We start from the raw sequence: 16,828 nt of genomic DNA, 5'->3' as shown, positions 1-16,828 counted from the left end.
CAATAGCGAGCTCTAATGATGATCTGATTTAAACACCAGGAGAGGAGGGAAAAAAAACACATCACAACAAACCCACGTGGGAGATAAAGGAAGTGACGTTACGCCTCAATCCGGAAAAGAGTGCAAATAAACAACAGAGGCTCTGGCTTGTTTTGACGTCTCGCTACAGATTTATCGACAAGGTAAATATAACAGTTGTCGACTAATTATAGTTAGATTGGATTTAAAATTACCAGACATGTTTTCCAACCTTCCACTTAGATTAAAAACAAACACTGGACTGAAGCGACGCTAGTGTTAGCTGTCAAGCTAACAAACACTCATTGGAAGTGTACGGTAGCTCAAATGTGGTGCCCTTAGATTTATTTAAACACTGCCCTCACATGGATGTTATAATCCGGGTTCTGTTCATCTTTTCGGTATTTACACTTTGTTAGACAAGGTTCAGGCAACACCACAAAACCCATTGACACCGTAGCTAGCTAATACAGCACAAACCTATGCACATAATGGAGTAAACACGACTGCATCGTCATTATTCAGGTAATTCGCCGCGCACCACTTAAAACACTGAAGCTATTAGTAAAGTTAATGCCATTTTTTCTTGTTACTGGTGGTAAGCACACGAGAACGTACGCCACATTGCTACATTAGTGGAGCAGTGTTTGGTTTATAGCTTCATAGCAGGGATGGCAGATATTTATGAAGCCATAGTTAACACAAAGTAGCATCTACCCTAAAATCTGACTGAACATCAAGAAAAGAGGTTAATAACATCAATGTCACGATACAACTAAATTATTAATCTGTTGATTTAAATTTGCTTATTGATTTGTGTTGTGGTAAAATGTTGACTAAGATTATTTTTGTAAATATAGTCCCTGCGATAATGGCTGTTGTTTGTGTTTTTGAATCACAGGATCACATTGAGCAGAATGGCCACAGACTGGCTGGGTAGTGTTGTATCTATTAACTGTGGGGTGGCATTGGGAGTTTATCAGGGAGAAGTGTCATCTGTTGATCATGCCAGCCAAACCATCTCACTGAGACAGCCTTACCACAATGGAACCAGGTGTCCAGTTCCTGAGGTCACATTCAGGTAAAAACAGTCCAAAAAAAGCAACCTTCTACCTCCTCTCTTCCAAAACATACTTTTCCAACTTGTTTTAAATACTTCTGCATAGGCAACATTTAGACCCCTGAAATATTTAAATATATATTCCCCCTCTTTCAGCCACTTGGCAAATGTGGTTGAAAGAAACCACAGGGTATTTTTTTATTGTTTTTTTGAACAAGCAAACATTTGATCAAATTTTATAGTCTGTTAATGTCATGACAGTTTGTGGCCATTTTCATAATAAAACAAAACAGGTCACACACAGTAAAGTAAACCTCAACACTTAACACACTAGATCCATAAAATTAGAATTTGGAACCAACCCCCAGGGGAGTGACAGGTGGAATGCCTGCTGTTTGGGGCCTTGGTGCCACTTTGTTCCAGATGGTTGACCTAGCACATACAGGCCAAGAGTATACCATTTGATGCAGAAAGGTCTTCAGGTTCTCCCCTCCTAACCTTTACCTACAGCTAAGTCTTGGTTAGTATTTGCATCTACATCAAAAAAGGATTTTACCTGGCCTGCATGGAGGCCTTCCAGGGTAAAGCCTGTCAACAAAAGAGTATAACTACAGTTTGCCAGTGAATGTATAGATCAGACGTTTCAGGGAAAAACTCATCTCAGGACGTGGACAGCTTGTAGTTACTGATTTCACAGTGAATTCTGAACTATACCAAAGCAGACAAAATCTTCTGGCACCATATACAAAGTGATCAAAATGTTTGCTCGTATGTATCAGGATGTATGTACCTTGTCTGTCATAGTGAATTTGACAGTATGCACAGGTCAATGTTTTGTCTATGGGCAAGAGGCTTAAAATTATTACTGATGAAGATTTGAATGTGTATTGGAACCTAAGAATAGATTAGCCTGCAAGTTTACTGTATGTTTTTTTTTTGTTCAAGTGCCATGGATATCAAGGAATTGAAGTTCCTTGATATCAACACCATCAACAAGGCCAAATCGAGAAAGGAGGCTGCAACAGAACCCAGTGTCGTATCAGCAGGATGTCATGGGCAGAGTAACAGAAACACTCACAGTCATGCATCAAGCAACAGCTCTCAGTCCCGCACTACTCCCATCACCATCCTACGCAGAGGTAGGTAGATAGGTAGATACACCCTATTTTGTTCCAAAATTATTATTTTTTTCACAGTAGAACATGCTTGTGCAATATTGTACAGTTTTTACAATTGTTCCATAATATTTGGACATTTAGACAGGTTTTCATAAAGATAGGAGACAGATTTTGCTTGTTCACTATGAAGCTGCAGTTTCTAGTTCTCACATCTCTCAGAGGACTATTGTTGCAGTGAGTGATGTACTATACTACATGATGGGGATTTACCCCACCAAAGAACAGAAAATAGATGCTTTTAAAAATAACTCCAGGAAATATGACATACAACAGTGTCACATCTTACCCAATCACTCTGATTCCTTGGAAGTCGGCACTGGAGACAGGTCAAAAGATGCAACGTCACTCAACATCACAATTGTTGATTGTACAAAATAATAATAAAAGTTTTCCAGCTTATATTAAAAAGAAAATCAGGTTTTACAGCAGATCAAATGACTTTTGCCAAAATAAATCATGTTAATTCAGTTTCATTAAAGGGCTTTCTTTACAGTTGCCATCCACAATAATGTACTTTGGTCAGTGTTCGCTGCAGTGCTTCAAGATCTGTGCAATCGCCCTGGTTGTCGCTATTTGGCAGAGCCAAATACTACCTAACTACCATCTAATACAAGAATAGACCCATCATGTCACTCTGTGACTCCATATCATTAATTATACATTAACCTTAAAACAAACTATCTAAATTATTACATACTATAGACACAAACCATTGTACCAAGTTAAAAACATGTTTCATTGTACAGAGTGTATATAAATGTGTTTTCATAAATGTCTCATTAAAACAAAAACACTTACGCAAATCATTATTCCAAGCAGGCTAGTCTTGGAGCATTTCTAGGGACATTTCTCAATACTTCATCCATCCATCTGTCTTCAAACTGCTTATCCAGGACTGGGTCACGAGGGCAGCAGTCTAGGCAGGGGTGCCCAGACTCCCCTCTTTCTAGACACTTTAGAAAAATGTTACATATTTTCGAGTCCTTGAGTTCATTCTTTAAAACAAAAAATAGTTCAACACTTCTCTAGAACTTTTCTAGTATTCTAGGAGAGATAGATGATGTAGTTCTATGGGACAGTTCTTAAGCAGGGTTTTTTTTTAGTTTTTGTGTGTGTTCTAGGGAATTGGTTTATTTTTTAGCTGCAAATGTTGTGCAATAGCGAATAAGCATTACTGTATGGATGTCCTGGGTTGAATACATTTTGGTCATTGTTCAATTTTGTCAAAAAAGAATTTAACACAATTCCTTTTTTAAGGCGGCTAACATAAGCTGCAGATTTGTGTAATATTGTTTACTTTTATGCCACTGCTTCTCTGGCTTAATGAAATGAAAGACACAGCATGTGGAATGCAGTCCAACAGAGTGGCCCTTACCAAAACATTCTGTCACTGAAGCTTATTATTGTTTATATTGCAGCTTAGACTCCACAGTAGAGGAGTTGATTCAACTTTCTGCTCCATGTAGTTTCTGCCATGGTTTGCACTGTTGTCTTGCAGTCAATAGCGATGACAGTCAGCTTGTGACATCTCTCTGTCTTTGGCAGTTGTTGTAGCATCAATATTCTGTACTATCTTCTGTTTTTACATCGTTTGAAAATGTTGGCGTTTTGTGCCCCCATGTAAAATCCCTATACTCCACAAAAGTGATTTAATAGAAAACCTTAACAATTTATGATAAATTATGAGCATAATTCTGCTACTTCAAAATATGTTACTATTGCTACACTGATCTGCAGCCTTCCTGTCCCAAGTTGTACACATAGCTGTAAAAATCAGTTTGTGTTACTCAACCTTCCTGATTAGATAAAGGTTTAAAATGGCATTTCCTCTAGTCAACATACAGTCAGCAGGAAGTCTGTTTGGACAGCTCTTTAGCTTTTGGCGGAATCTATTAAAGTCAGTCCACTTTCACACTCAGGATAACCAAACAATGGAGGAGTTAAAGGTCAGAATATTGGCTAATGGACACTTTGTAATATTCTTTAGCATGGTTATAAAAAAAGGCCTTCTGTGAGTGGAAAATTACACTTGCGCAGTAGGAATCTAGTCTCATTTTTATTGGAAGAGTGATTCATTAAGATTTAAACAGTCACTGTTACTGTGTGTCACTGTAACATGTGAACTTCTGTCTTGCTGTTATTCCCCTCTAAGATTCCCATAGCGTGCTAAACGCTTGTACCAAAGTTCCTCTTTACAATATGTGTGTGACTAAGATCAATAAACATACCCCCTCCCTCCCCGTGTCTGCTCCTAAATAGAAGGTTATATAAAGCCTGGCTTTCGTGCCGTGGTGCCCTCCTGTCCTCTCTCTCTCCCCCATCTCCTTTCCCTCTCTCGCTCCTGGCCAGCACAGGAAACCGACACCCCCCTCACCGACAGGAAGCCATGTTGTCCCAGTGTGCTCGGAAGGCCAAAGCGATATCAATTGTGGAGGCAATGTTTACTTTTAGAGTTTGTATTTTAATTTCTAGCTCACAGGCTGGTGGCCAGGGAGCTAATGCCCAAATTGCATGGGGCCAATGTGCTGAGTGGCTTGGGCAGGGCTGGTCCTTTCACACGCAATGCCATGCCCTCAGAAAGCCCCCAGCCACAAAGAAGTGAAAGCAGGGTGGGCCGTTGCTTATACAAGATAGTGGATTTCAGAAATGGCCTCTCAATATCTAACATTGATCTTTCTGGGAGAGTATAGCAGGAATCTTAAAAAACATCTGCTTTTGGGAAAGATGCATAAGCCTCCAGGTGCACAGTCAAATGACTTTAGACCCAACAATCATTAAACAAGCATTTAGGAAGAGGAGTACAGAAGAGTTCCTGTAACCAGCATGCTGTCTCTTTCTTCATTCACCTTAGATTGTGTGGCTGCTGTGGTTTCTTTGATTGAATGCTGCTGACACGCAAATGCTGTTGTTACTTAAGAGTTGTATTTGTTTTTGCATTGATATTATAATGGAATACAGGCATGGGATAGTTGCAAAAACTAATGACAGAGAGATGTCCAATTAAACCCCTTTATTACAACCTATCGCTCTATATTTGAATAATTATGGATTTAAATATGCAGTTTTACTATAACTTATATTTCAGTTTGAAATATTCCTGGCCATTGCAGCTATACTAATTTGTGGTGGCAAGGTTGTCTAAACTCAAATCAGTGAGCTTTGCTGTCTGACTACTTGTTATTCATTAGCCTGTTTAACTTGGAGCTCTGCCCAGTTCAGTCAGAGTTTTGATTCACAGCATGACAAAACACTTCCTCGAAATAAAGACATTGTTGACTTGTGTGTGTTTAAGCGGGAATTAGGTGCATTAACATAATATTTTGCCTGCATATTAACAACCACTTCACTGCAAAATAAAGCTGCAGAAATGAAAAAAAAATGTCATTGTAAGACATTGTTGTCATATTGAGGCTGGTGTCAGATTAACTCAGTGTGTCGGTGACTCTTTACCAACACCAGTGTACTATAACTGAGCCTCTCAGTGTCTTGCGTGAGAGAGGCTAAAGTACCTTAGCTGTCACACTGACAGTAGCGTGCGACTGTGCCTCTCTGTCTCCTGGTTAGCGTGAGAGCTCTGGATGGTTACGGTTGAAGGCCAGGTTTTTCCAGTTTTTCTTTTTTTTTGTTCTTGGTTCATTTTGTTTTTTTTTGTTTGTGCCTACATGTATGTAAACTTTATTGAGCACTGTTCAGTCGCCATTGTACGTTTTGTGTGTCAGTGGTGTTTTGTTCTTGGTGGGATATCATAGTTAACGACGAGAGGACAAAAAGAAGTTTGCAGAGTTACATGAGATAAAAGGAGCTACACGCATCTAGTCAGAATTTGAAACTGCTGGAGGATCTTATTGCATATGGATAATACCATTTACAGCACAATGCCTTACTTTATAGTATGACAACTCACAGCTGCATTCAGACATGATTTAGATGTGAAAAGTGCTGACAAGTGGAATATAGAGCTGAAAGCTGAAAGCAGCCTAGAGCAAAACATCCCCCTTCCTGTCTTGAAGACTTAGTTGATGAGGCTTAGTGTAAAGGAAACCAGGCTACAAGAAACCAGCTCACTGAAGTCCATATTACGGATGATTGCAATTCAATAAACATATTTTAATTGGGATATTTTCTTGTGAATTTAATTTGCTAAAATGATATCCTACCAGGAACCTCATGTCTTTAATCATCCCATAGTTGCAGTGATTCAATGATGCAAACCTCTTTGGAGGTCTAGAATGTCTCTTGGCTGCTATAATAAATGTGCATCATATAAAGCAAAGGAAGCATAATATTTGTGTGTGGTTTATTTGTAGCCAGCTGTATAAACTCAACTGCTCTTGTGTTCTTGCCTACATTTAAAAAGTGTTTCTCTTCTCCAGCACCTTCTGCCTCCTCAAACAACAGAGGGACGATGCAGGCCATGATACAAAGGAGAAGTAATGTGAGAAATGGAGGTGCTGCAGTCCAAGCAAGGTCAAAGGATGATGAGTGCTTTGGTGGTGGGACTGACGAGGATCTGGACACTGACTTTGACTTTGAGGGAAACTTGGCTCTGTTTGACAAGGCAGCCATTTTCTCTCAGATTAAAGGGAACAGTAGCCACAGGCCGCAGCATCACAGCACACAGGCTGAGAACAAGCCCGTGTCCTATCGCCACGATGAGAACATTCTGGAGGGAAAGCCAGTCATATACAGACAGATAACCGTGCCTCAGCATGGGGGTAAAGAGTACTGCACTGGTAAGTAGAAGATGCACACGCATTCAGAGGTGCAGGTACAAGGACATCATTTAGATTCAAGATTCAAGAAGTTTATTGTCAAATGCACAGCACTTTACAGTTACACTGAGCAATGAAAGTTTCTTTCACATGACTTTGTACACAACTAAACTAAGATAAAGGACAGTAGATGTATTTTAGGCATAAGAATAAATAAAAATAAGAATAAGCAAAAAGAAAAAAAAGAAAATAAGCTAATTGTGCTGTTGTATGTACAGAGGGTAAAGTCCTACCAGTGTTTAAGGTGCATTGTTCATGTATTGTTCGAGGTAGTACATTTAGAGTGTGCAAATATGTTAACAGATTGTACATGCAAAAACAAATATGTGCAATTTTTGCATTGTAGCAATGATTTGTTGCCATAAACATCCAATTTATGCACAAGCTCTTACTATAATTCTTATAATTACAATTTTTAGACAGGTATTTTATACCTGCCTCCCTGCTAGCTCACAAGCACAAATCAGTATAAATCTTGAGGATCGCTCTTTCTGTCCTTTCTGTACAAAGTGAAGAAAAATGAACAAAAAATCTCTTCCAGTGTCTCCATAGCCAAAGGTTACTCCCTCAATAGATAACATGTTCGGTTTGTCAGCAAATGCCATAAATCCAACCACTGTTATATAATGTTTTTGCATACATTGTATGTAAAATATATGGTACACATCCAGCTGCTTCACTTTTCCATGCAGCCTTCAAAGATGATTTTATATAATATCCCTAATTATACATGAGATGACTTACACAAGCCATTGCAAAGGACATTGTATCAGTGGGCAGTAAGCTTTGTGAGCAGAGTTTGTTTTGGACAGCGTGCTGCTTTTCCACTGTGTTTTAACTTTGACCAGGAGTACCATCAGGTTATGTAATAAACACTGGTTTCACAAACACAGTTGGGAAGCCGTGTTATAGCTCCTGCCAAAAGGAGAGATCTGCTAAACTTTTGTTACACTTGATACTGAACACCAGATAGGCTTCAAATATCGCAAAGAATGTGCTGCACTGTCCTTTTCTGTTGAACACAGAAAAACAATTTGCAGTGTAAAGAATGCCTCACAGTAGATGTGATGCTTAGTTTTCCTTTTGGTCAGTCAGAATTCATCCCAGGGCAGACAGGTTGGCAGCGTGGTTACTGTTTATCATGGATGCAACTTCTGACCTCCCAGTCCACAGCAACAATGACCCTGTCCTTAGCTCTCTAGTATTAAAAATGGAAAGAGGGTATATTGATAAAAGTGTGTATTACTCTTAGAGATGCTGATGTGTATTAAGATAAGTAAGAAATAAGAAACCCTGGACAAATCAAACCATTGTGATTGTTAAGAAAAAGTAGAAAATGGGTGATCGTGGATGGTGACATTTTCAGCTTTAAAGGTAACAAGGTTGTTGGTTTACCTGAGCAGTGTTCAGTAGAAGCAGCTCTCTGCCATTCAGCAAGCCACTGCCAAGCAGAGCCTCTTTTTCTTACAATACAGGCAGATCAGCTTCCCAGGGCTGTCATCATAATCGCTATCCTCTGTACTCTGTAATTAGTATGCCGCCGTACGGCCTTACATAAACAGCACCTCTAAAGCAGGAACAAAGCACAGTGCTCTTGACCTGGAATCTTTGCCAGTAAACAGATAAGTCAACAATAGGAGAATACAGAAAGCTAAACAAAGTACCCAGCTCTAGGTTAGGTTGACATAACTGGCACCAACGCAGGGATTTGACGGGCTTGTTTCTATAGGCCATTGTTTATTGTAAAGGTTGCAGTCTGTGTGTGTAGTTCTGCTGTTATCTTACTTTCATCAAGTGAAACCAGCACAAACAAGCCAGACCACAACACATATAACAACTAAGTTTAATGCCAGCTTGTTTGCCTACTTTTCTTTTTTCAGGTATCTGAATTATTTTGGAAAAAGCAGGATGCAAATGCATATTTACTGCCACATGTATCACCAATCCTAATCTAATGACAGATGGGACCCACTATGTAGATTAAAAACGTACCTGAAAAAAGTTAGCTTTAAGGTAAAGAGATAGCCGGGACAGGGGCACCTCCACACATGGAGAGCAGGGAACACATGAGGTGGTGCAAGGTTCATTTGTACCTGATAAAGGCATCATTTGCAACAAAGCTCTTCAACCAAATAAAAGAATGAAAAATAAATAAAGAAATGGTAGAATTACTAAAATATTTGTAACAATTATACATGTAGGAACAAGTAGTCAGACCTGTGGCAGGTGAAACTCATATTTTATGTCCTCATGTATTGTTATCCAATCTTACTACACCTGCAGCTGATTTGGAGGAGCAGAGTGGATTGGAACAGCCTCGTCTGACCCTCCCTACTATCCCTGTACAAGCTTGAGTCACACATGGCCCATATCCAGCCAGCGTGTATTGCTTTCAGTCCTGTCGGTTTCCTTGTCATGCTTGAAGGATTGCTTCCAGCTCAGTTTATTTTAGAGCTGCTGCATTCTTATAGCTACCCGGTTTAGCTAGTTGACTCTTAAGTTTGTTTTCACACCACATCAAAAGTGGGTGTGTACATCAATCTCTGCATGTGTGTGAGAGTGCCAGGAAAGAGGAGGTGGAAAGCAGTTTTGGTAGCATCAACTTCAGCAAGTATCTTAGTTATTAACGTGTTATTAAACAGTACCTGCTGGGGTGGTTGAAATGCAATTAGTGCATACTAGTGCAACTCCCACTTCCTCTGAACTTGGCACTCAAAGCAGCACTTTGCATGACAAGAAGTCTTTGACTTTCCTGTGCTTATCGCAACATGAGGACTGGTGTGTTCTAGATTTGTGTTGCCCACAAAAACATATTAGCAGTATCAATAAAAGAATAGTGGGAGGGGAGCTGGGCTCACCAAAAGATAAGCAAGAACTCACGGCATGAGTCTGTGTTCATATCTAATTATCTTGTGTATGTGGGTGTGTTTATGTGTGACCATGTTGCATGCCTTGGGTGTATGTGTTCGTCCATCATCTTGTTGTAGGAGTGTTGTTGGATGAGGTTTGTGCTGGCAGGTGAATGTGTGTCAGTGTGAATTTGTGCACGCCAATGAGGCCACCAAGTTCTCAGCTACCAATCCAGAGATCTGTAGGAGGCTATTAAGGACTTAACTCCCTCCCAGCAGCTTTATTTATCAAAGGGATCCTGAGCCGTGCAGGTCCCCCAGCTTGACTTTCATTACCCTTCTAATGTGCCACAGGCAATAGACAGCAAAAGATTAGCACTGGCTCTCTAAAGGTTGCCTCACACCTCAGTTTGTGCAGTGATAAAAGGCTGAATAGTTATGTAATATGGCAATTAAAGTTGAGGAATGTGACACAAAGGCACAAAAAAAGACATTTTCCCCAAAAACAAAAAAAAGCTGAGGTTTGTAAGAGAATTTACCTTATAAAACATGTTGTATAAATATCTATCATAGAACTGCTACTAAATACCTGACCTGCTAAGAACATTCACCACATAAAAATGAAACCTCTGATTAGTTCTTTAGAGTAGTCCCTTGTGTTATTGTGGTAACGAGGGAGAAAAATAGTGAAGTTGTTCCTAGCGCAGTCATTTCCAGAGGTTTGACTGATAAATCTCCTGAGAAGATAGAGCACTTGTTTTACTTTGCAGAAGCTTGAAATGTTCCGTCAAATGAATGGAATATTACACACTTTATTTTGTATGTATTGCATTTTGTGTTCTCAGAAGGATCAAGTTCTTTGAAAACAGTGCAACTGTCCTGCTGGTGAGAATTCGTCTTGAGTATGCTTTTCTGCCACTGTCTGTGTGTTACTGACTTACTGAAGTCCTGTTGTGCAATGTGCAGAACAAAGGTTTTCATAATATGTAACTCTAAAACAATACACACATACATTTTAGTCTGCAAATTTCATCGTTAACTTAGAATGTGGCAGTTTTTGAGAATAAGTTTCTTGGCCCAGTCACCAGCATGCCAACCCAGTTTTCAGTCCCCTCAATCTTTCATCACACATTGTTGGGATACAGGTACAGGTGTTCATATGTGTACGATGTTTGTCCCCTTTTTTGTCACGCTATTCTGCTGTGTGTTTTGACTGAGGCAGCAGCCAGTGTGGGGGGTCCAACACAGTGCATCCTTATCCCACAGCTAAAGGCTGGGGATAGAGGTAGAGACCATGTGATGGTGCGTGTGAGCTCAGGGCCCATGGGGAATAGGCGTCTTGCTCTGACCGCCCTGTGTTTGTCATGTTTTGTAAAGGCTGCCAATCTTCCTTTTGTTGCCTCAGACAGCAGTGACAAACGGGAAAGGAAATAGAGAATCTTTCGTGATGGGAACAAGATCAGGTCAGAAGGAGGAGAAAGGGCTTTCCCCCGAGGAATAGCTTTACTCAGATGAGGTTCTGTGATGCTTGCACACCACCCTCTGAGAACCTTAGCATATTTGTCTGTGAAACCAATGTTTAGTGTAATCATAGAGGTCCAATTTTTTTGTTTTTTTAAGTGAACTCTTGTCTAATTTATAAATATAAAATCTGTTTGAGTATGTCAAAGTCAACTTTATTTTCAATTCTGCCATATGTAAGAGGACAAACACAGAATCTCAGGCCCTCGGTGTACAAAACTTAAGTATAATTACAAAAGAAAGATAATAAAAAATAAGATAAAATAATGTCAAAAATAAATAGAGTAGAATGAAATAAAATACAAATAAATAAATAAATAAATAAGTAAACATGCTTAGCCACTCTAATGAACGAGGAACATAACAACAACAATAAAAATATGTATATGAATCATTAAACCTTTATGCAGATCTAAAATATTGCATTAAGAACGGATTGTTTGCCACCAAATGTTATTCATCCTTTCCCTCTGCAGATTCAGGCCTGGTGGTTCCCAGTGTGCCCTATGAGCTTCATAAACGTCTGCTAGCAGCCGCAGAGCGCTGGGGCCTCTCCCTTGAGCGCAGGCTGGAGGCGATAGGTGTTTGTTCCAGTCAGATGGCTCTCACACTGCTGGGTGGACCAAACAGGTGAGAAGAACCTGTCGTGGTTTTAATGTAGTGAAGTATAAAAAAAAATTCAGTCAGTCAGTCATTTGTATAATGTTAGGAACAAAGTGCAAGATGTCTGAATAGTTATAGTCTGAAGATCTGGTGTGACCAACTGGTTTGTTTTCATGTCATTTTCCTACTGTGTGTACCACATGAGTTTGATGGTGTTAACCTTGACCCCCCCCCCCCCCCCCCCCCCCCCCCCCCCCTTAAGGTTTATTTTCTATAAAAAGGGCTGCATTAAGTGATGACACATAATAGACCGAAGCACCCGTGTTTGGTGTTGTTTACATCTCTATGAGCAGTGTCAAGTCTTATTTAGGATTAAAGAACTGCAGCACCATGGCTCATATAACCGGCAGGTTTTTGTTTGTCTAGGATCCTTTCATCAGTTTATCAGCACTGCAATACTTGCAGGTCTCAGATTTACTGAACTTAGATCAAGTTTAATTTTGTATTGTAGTGCCAGAATCACAGGCGCTGTGGTGTACAACTACTTCCCTGACAGCTAACAGGCACTTCTCATGCCATTCAGTACACAAGATTCTACACAGAAATCATTATGAAAGTTGCCTTTGTAAAACAGCAGCAAAACTGCTCAATCAAATGAATGGAATATTACACACTAACTAGCTCTAACTTGTCTAAATACTGAGTAAATAGGCTCAGGCAGTGTTACGTATTGACTGTTTTTCACTATTGAAACACGATGTCCTCTTCCTCTGTCATGTAGCCGCATGTGTTTACATGAAGCACCCATGGTTAATGTTTGTTAATGTTTTCTAAAGTGATTTAAAGGCTAATATTTCTGCTGATGCGGTTTAGCAATGAACACAGTTGTTTTTGTTGTTTTAAGCATTAACAGTGAATGAAGGGGTAATATAAATATTATATATACATTCACAACTTCTGTGCTTTTTTGTAATAAAATATTATAATTTTAGTAATAAAATATATACCTATTTAGAAAAAAATAGCACAGAAGTTGTGAATGTATATATAATATTCATATTACCCCTTTATTCACTGTTAATGCATAAGGTAGGCCTTAAGTTATCAAGAAGGAGCTCAAAAATCACCTTTTTAATAACTTAAGGCCCAGCTTATGGCTACAAACCTATCAATCACTCCTTTTGTAGAGCAGACTCCCTGCACAAGTTTTGGTATAGGACTAAGAGGACCTATGTCAAAGTCAATCCTTAGCATGTATGCTTTTGATATGGCATGTTTTATAGTTTCTATGATCATGCAAGTACTGTAAGTATCTTTCTGCCGTGTTTTCTGCCAGGCTAACCCCAAAAAACGTCCACCAGAGGCCCATTGTTGTCCTTCTGTGTGGGCCCCATATTCAGGGAGCCCAAGGCATCAGCTGTGGTAGACACCTGGCCAATCATGAGGTTGAAGTCATTGTGTTCCTGCCCAATTTTGTGAAGATGCAAGAGTCAGTCACGAATGAGGTCAGCCTTTATAGCAGGACAAGTGGCAAGCAAGTGTCCAGTATCAAAGGTAATACACATCAGCGGTGAAATTGTATGAAGGATTGAATTCTGGGACAGGCAAGCACAGACAAATGTTGCCCTCTAGTGGAGTTGCATGTTTATGAATTGTGATTCTTCATTTAATGCCTACCCAGGAACAATTTTTAAGGCCAAACGAGCTGTTCTGCACAGTGCTTCTTTCAGCAGACGATGCTAGTCTCAAGCTGGATCCATACTCCGCGAGACAAAGACATTTTTCCCCCCTGCAGACGTTACGCCCACAAAATGACGTCATTTTTTGTCTCTGACCGCCCGCTGATCCGCACTCCTGTGCACAGGGTCCGGGCCGAACTTTGTCTTTCAAGGCTGTGCGGCAACCATGCTGTGATTGGAATTGTCGGAATTTATTGTGGGCGTGATGAAAGTGGAGAAGCGCAAGAGCCTCTCCAGGTATATAGGTAGGTGTATAAACAGCGCTGATTCAACAGATTTAGATAAGACCATACCGGTTTTGCATGATGAGCAATAAAAGAAAGAAAGAAAGGCAAGTCAGGGTGATTTGTCACCAATAACTCCAGACAGCCATTCACACATACCAGATGGTGACTGTTATTACCATTCTATATACTCCTACATACCCGGGCATAACAGGCTCGTTAACAATGTCTGTATATCTTTGCTATTGTTACTTTTAATGTCGCATCTTCACAGCTCATCACCGGACAGTTTGAAGTATCACAGGCACATTGGAACACAGTAGATGTGCAAATGTGGTCATAAAGGCACAAACACTGAATCTTTGCTATTGTTACTTTTAATGTCGCATTTTCACAACTCATCGCCGGACATCTCACGCTGTTGCAGGCACCCTCTCTGTATAATGCCCTCTTGCCATGGCACAAGTCCTTGTGGTGTGTTAAAAAACTCAGTAAAGTCTTTCCTTATAGTTTAGTGGGCGGGACGTATGAGGAGTTCTGCACACACGCGTCTCGTGGAGTATGGTACCTCAGTGCGGAAAAGACCTTTTTTTTGTATCTCTTACCACCCGTGGAGCGCGTTCTCCGCTCTTTGTCTCGCGGAGTATGGAACAGCCTTCAGCCTCTGTTTTAATGAGAACATATTGACTCTATTGTCTCCTGTGTTCAGTTTTGTAATGGGATCACCAAAACAATTTCGGTCATGATTTTAAGTAATACTTTTTTCTAATTGTGTCCCAGATCTACCTGTGAGCCCTGTTGATCTGGTCATCGATTGCCTGGACAGCCATGAGAACCCACTGCTGCGAGAGCAGACCTGGTACCAATCAGCCGCTGAGTGGGCCAACCAAAACCGGGCTACAGTCCTGAGTATTGATCCACCAGTCGGCAAGCATCACCAGACTGTGGAGGCAAAGTGGACCCTGTCTTTAGGACTTCCACTACCTTTAGCGGGGAAGGAGAGCAGAGTCTATCTTTGTGACATTGGCATCCCAAAGCTGGTTTACCAAGAGCTTGGAATCAGCTACCACTCGCCCTTTGGATGTAAATTTGTCATCCCTCTACACCCAGCATAACAAAGTTGGTACATGAGGGAAACTGGTTGTTTTTCCACAGTTAGACTAAAGCCTTATGTATGTGGAAAAACAAATCTTATCAGAAAGACTGAACACTGTGAGCTTTAGGTTTGTCCTCTCAGCGGTTGCTGCATTTTGCGTGCAACTCCTCTTGTTTTTGAAAGGGAAAGGTTTCCTGTTCTTTGGCATGTTTTGATAAGGGCTCTGTGATGATTTGAATATGTTTACAAAATGCTGACCACTGTGAGTCTGTCTTTGACCTCTGACCCTGTGATATGTCAGAGAAACAGAGACAGAGTTCCTGCTTCCTCCTTTAGATTGCACATGTGGAGTCTGGTCTTCACCCTGTGACCTGGAGCATGGCTCAGACTAATACTGCCTGCCAATCTAAAACTGTCATTCATCACCCACCTTTATCTCCATCTCAGCAGTCTTTCAATGTATTTTTTTTACTTTAGGTGCTTTTTGTCAGGTAACGTTTTAGGTAAACAAAATTATATTTGTATTTATTTTTTGATGACTTTTCAGGAATAATTGATGAGAAACAGGACAAAAGAAACTTAGTTTGCACTATTTTTATAATGTGTGGTATCTTGAGTTGTTGACATTCAAAAATAAAAGTGGTAGCAGACACCTCTGGCATATATAGCATATTTATATGTTTTACATACATACATACCCCTTTATATGCATATATATATATATATATATATATATATATATATACACTGCTCAAAAAAAAATAAAGGGAACACTGAAATAACACCCCCTAGATATTTCATTGAATGAAATATTCCAGTTGAAAATCTTCATTCATTATATAGTGGAATATGTTGAGACATAATAAAAATGAATTAAATAAATTATTAACCCATGGAGGTCTGGATTTGGAACCATACTCAAAATGAAAGTGGAAAGTCACATTACAGGCTGATACAACTTGAGTGGAAATTCCTCAAGATAAGTCAGAATGAGGCTCAGTAGTGTGTGGGGCCTCCATGTGCCTTTATGACCTCCCTACAACACCTGGGCGTGCTCCTGATGAGGCGGTGGATGTTGTCCTGAGGGATCTCCTCCCAGACCTGGATTAAAGCATAAGTTCACTCCTGCACAGTCTGTGGTGCAACGTGACGTTGGTGGATGAAACGAGACATGATGTCCCAGATGTGCTGGATTGGATTCAGGTCTGGGGAACGGGCAGGTCAGTCCATAGCATCAATGCCTTCATCATGTAGGAACTGCTGACACACTTCATCCACATGAGGCCTAGCATTGTCATCAGAAGGAACCCAGGGCCCACTGCACCAGCATGCTCTCACAATGGGTCTGAGGATCTCATCCTGGTACCTAATGGCAGTCAGGGTACCTCTGGCTAGCACATGGAGGGCTGTGCGTCTCCAGACTCTGTCACGTCTGTCACGTGCTCAGTGTGAACCTGCTCTCATCCGTGAAGAGCACAGGGCAGCAATGGTGAATCTGCCAATCTTGGTGTTCTCTGTCAAATGCCAATCGCCCTGCACAGTGTTGGGCTGTAAGCACAAGCCCCACTTGTGGACGTCGGGCCCTCATACCACCCTCATGGAGTCTGTTTCTGATGGTTTCAGCAGAAACATGCATATTAGTGTCCTGCTGGAGGTCATGTTACAGGGCTCTGGCAGTGCTCCTCCTGCTCCTCCTTGCACAAAGGAGGAGGTAGCGGTTCCTGCTGCTGGGTTGTTGCCCTCCTACGGCCCCCTCCATGTCTCCTGG

At 40.6% G+C, this 16,828-nt stretch overlaps 1 protein-coding gene across 2 annotated transcripts; it reads left to right on the top strand.

Annotated features, from left to right (window-relative positions):
• The first annotated feature begins 67 nt into the window (after positions 1 to 67).
• LOC114433590 (enhancer of mRNA-decapping protein 3-like) lies at positions 68 to 15,737 on the top strand. Of its 2 annotated transcripts, none has more exons than XM_028402230.1 (7): positions 68 to 182; positions 920 to 1,099; positions 2,024 to 2,217; positions 6,630 to 6,989; positions 11,875 to 12,028; positions 13,338 to 13,555; positions 14,745 to 15,736. In XM_028402230.1, the coding sequence occupies exons 2-7, from the start codon at positions 936 to 938 to the stop codon at positions 15,077 to 15,079; spliced, it is 1,425 nt and encodes a 474-aa protein (XP_028258031.1). In that variant the 5' UTR covers positions 68 to 182; positions 920 to 935; the 3' UTR covers positions 15,080 to 15,736. The 2 variants fall into 2 exon arrangements, with proteins under 2 accessions (XP_028258031.1, XP_028258032.1); XM_028402231.1 differs by lacking the exon at positions 68 to 182 and adding an exon at positions 407 to 543 and having other exon boundaries at positions 14,745 to 15,737.
• Positions 15,738 to 16,828: the final 1,091 nt, after the last annotated feature.

This window comes from Parambassis ranga, chromosome 3 (assembly GCF_900634625.1).
Source record: "Parambassis ranga chromosome 3, fParRan2.1, whole genome shotgun sequence".
NCBI lineage: Eukaryota > Metazoa > Chordata > Actinopteri > Ambassidae > Parambassis > Parambassis ranga.
The sequence above is the reverse complement of the archived record's forward strand: the minus strand, read 5'-3'. Positions and strand labels throughout refer to the sequence as shown.

Coding starts and splice junctions, on each gene's coding strand:
- LOC114433590 (XM_028402231.1), top strand. CDS start 936: ATGGCCACAGACTGGCTGGGTAGTGTTGTATCTATTAACTGTGGGGTG. Junction 1,100..2,023: donor GTTCCTGAGGTCACATTCAG/GTAAAAACAGTC, acceptor TTTTTGTTCAAG/TGCCATGGATATCAAGGAAT. Junction 2,218..6,629: donor CATCACCATCCTACGCAGAG/GTAGGTAGATAG, acceptor TCTCTTCTCCAG/CACCTTCTGCCTCCTCAAAC.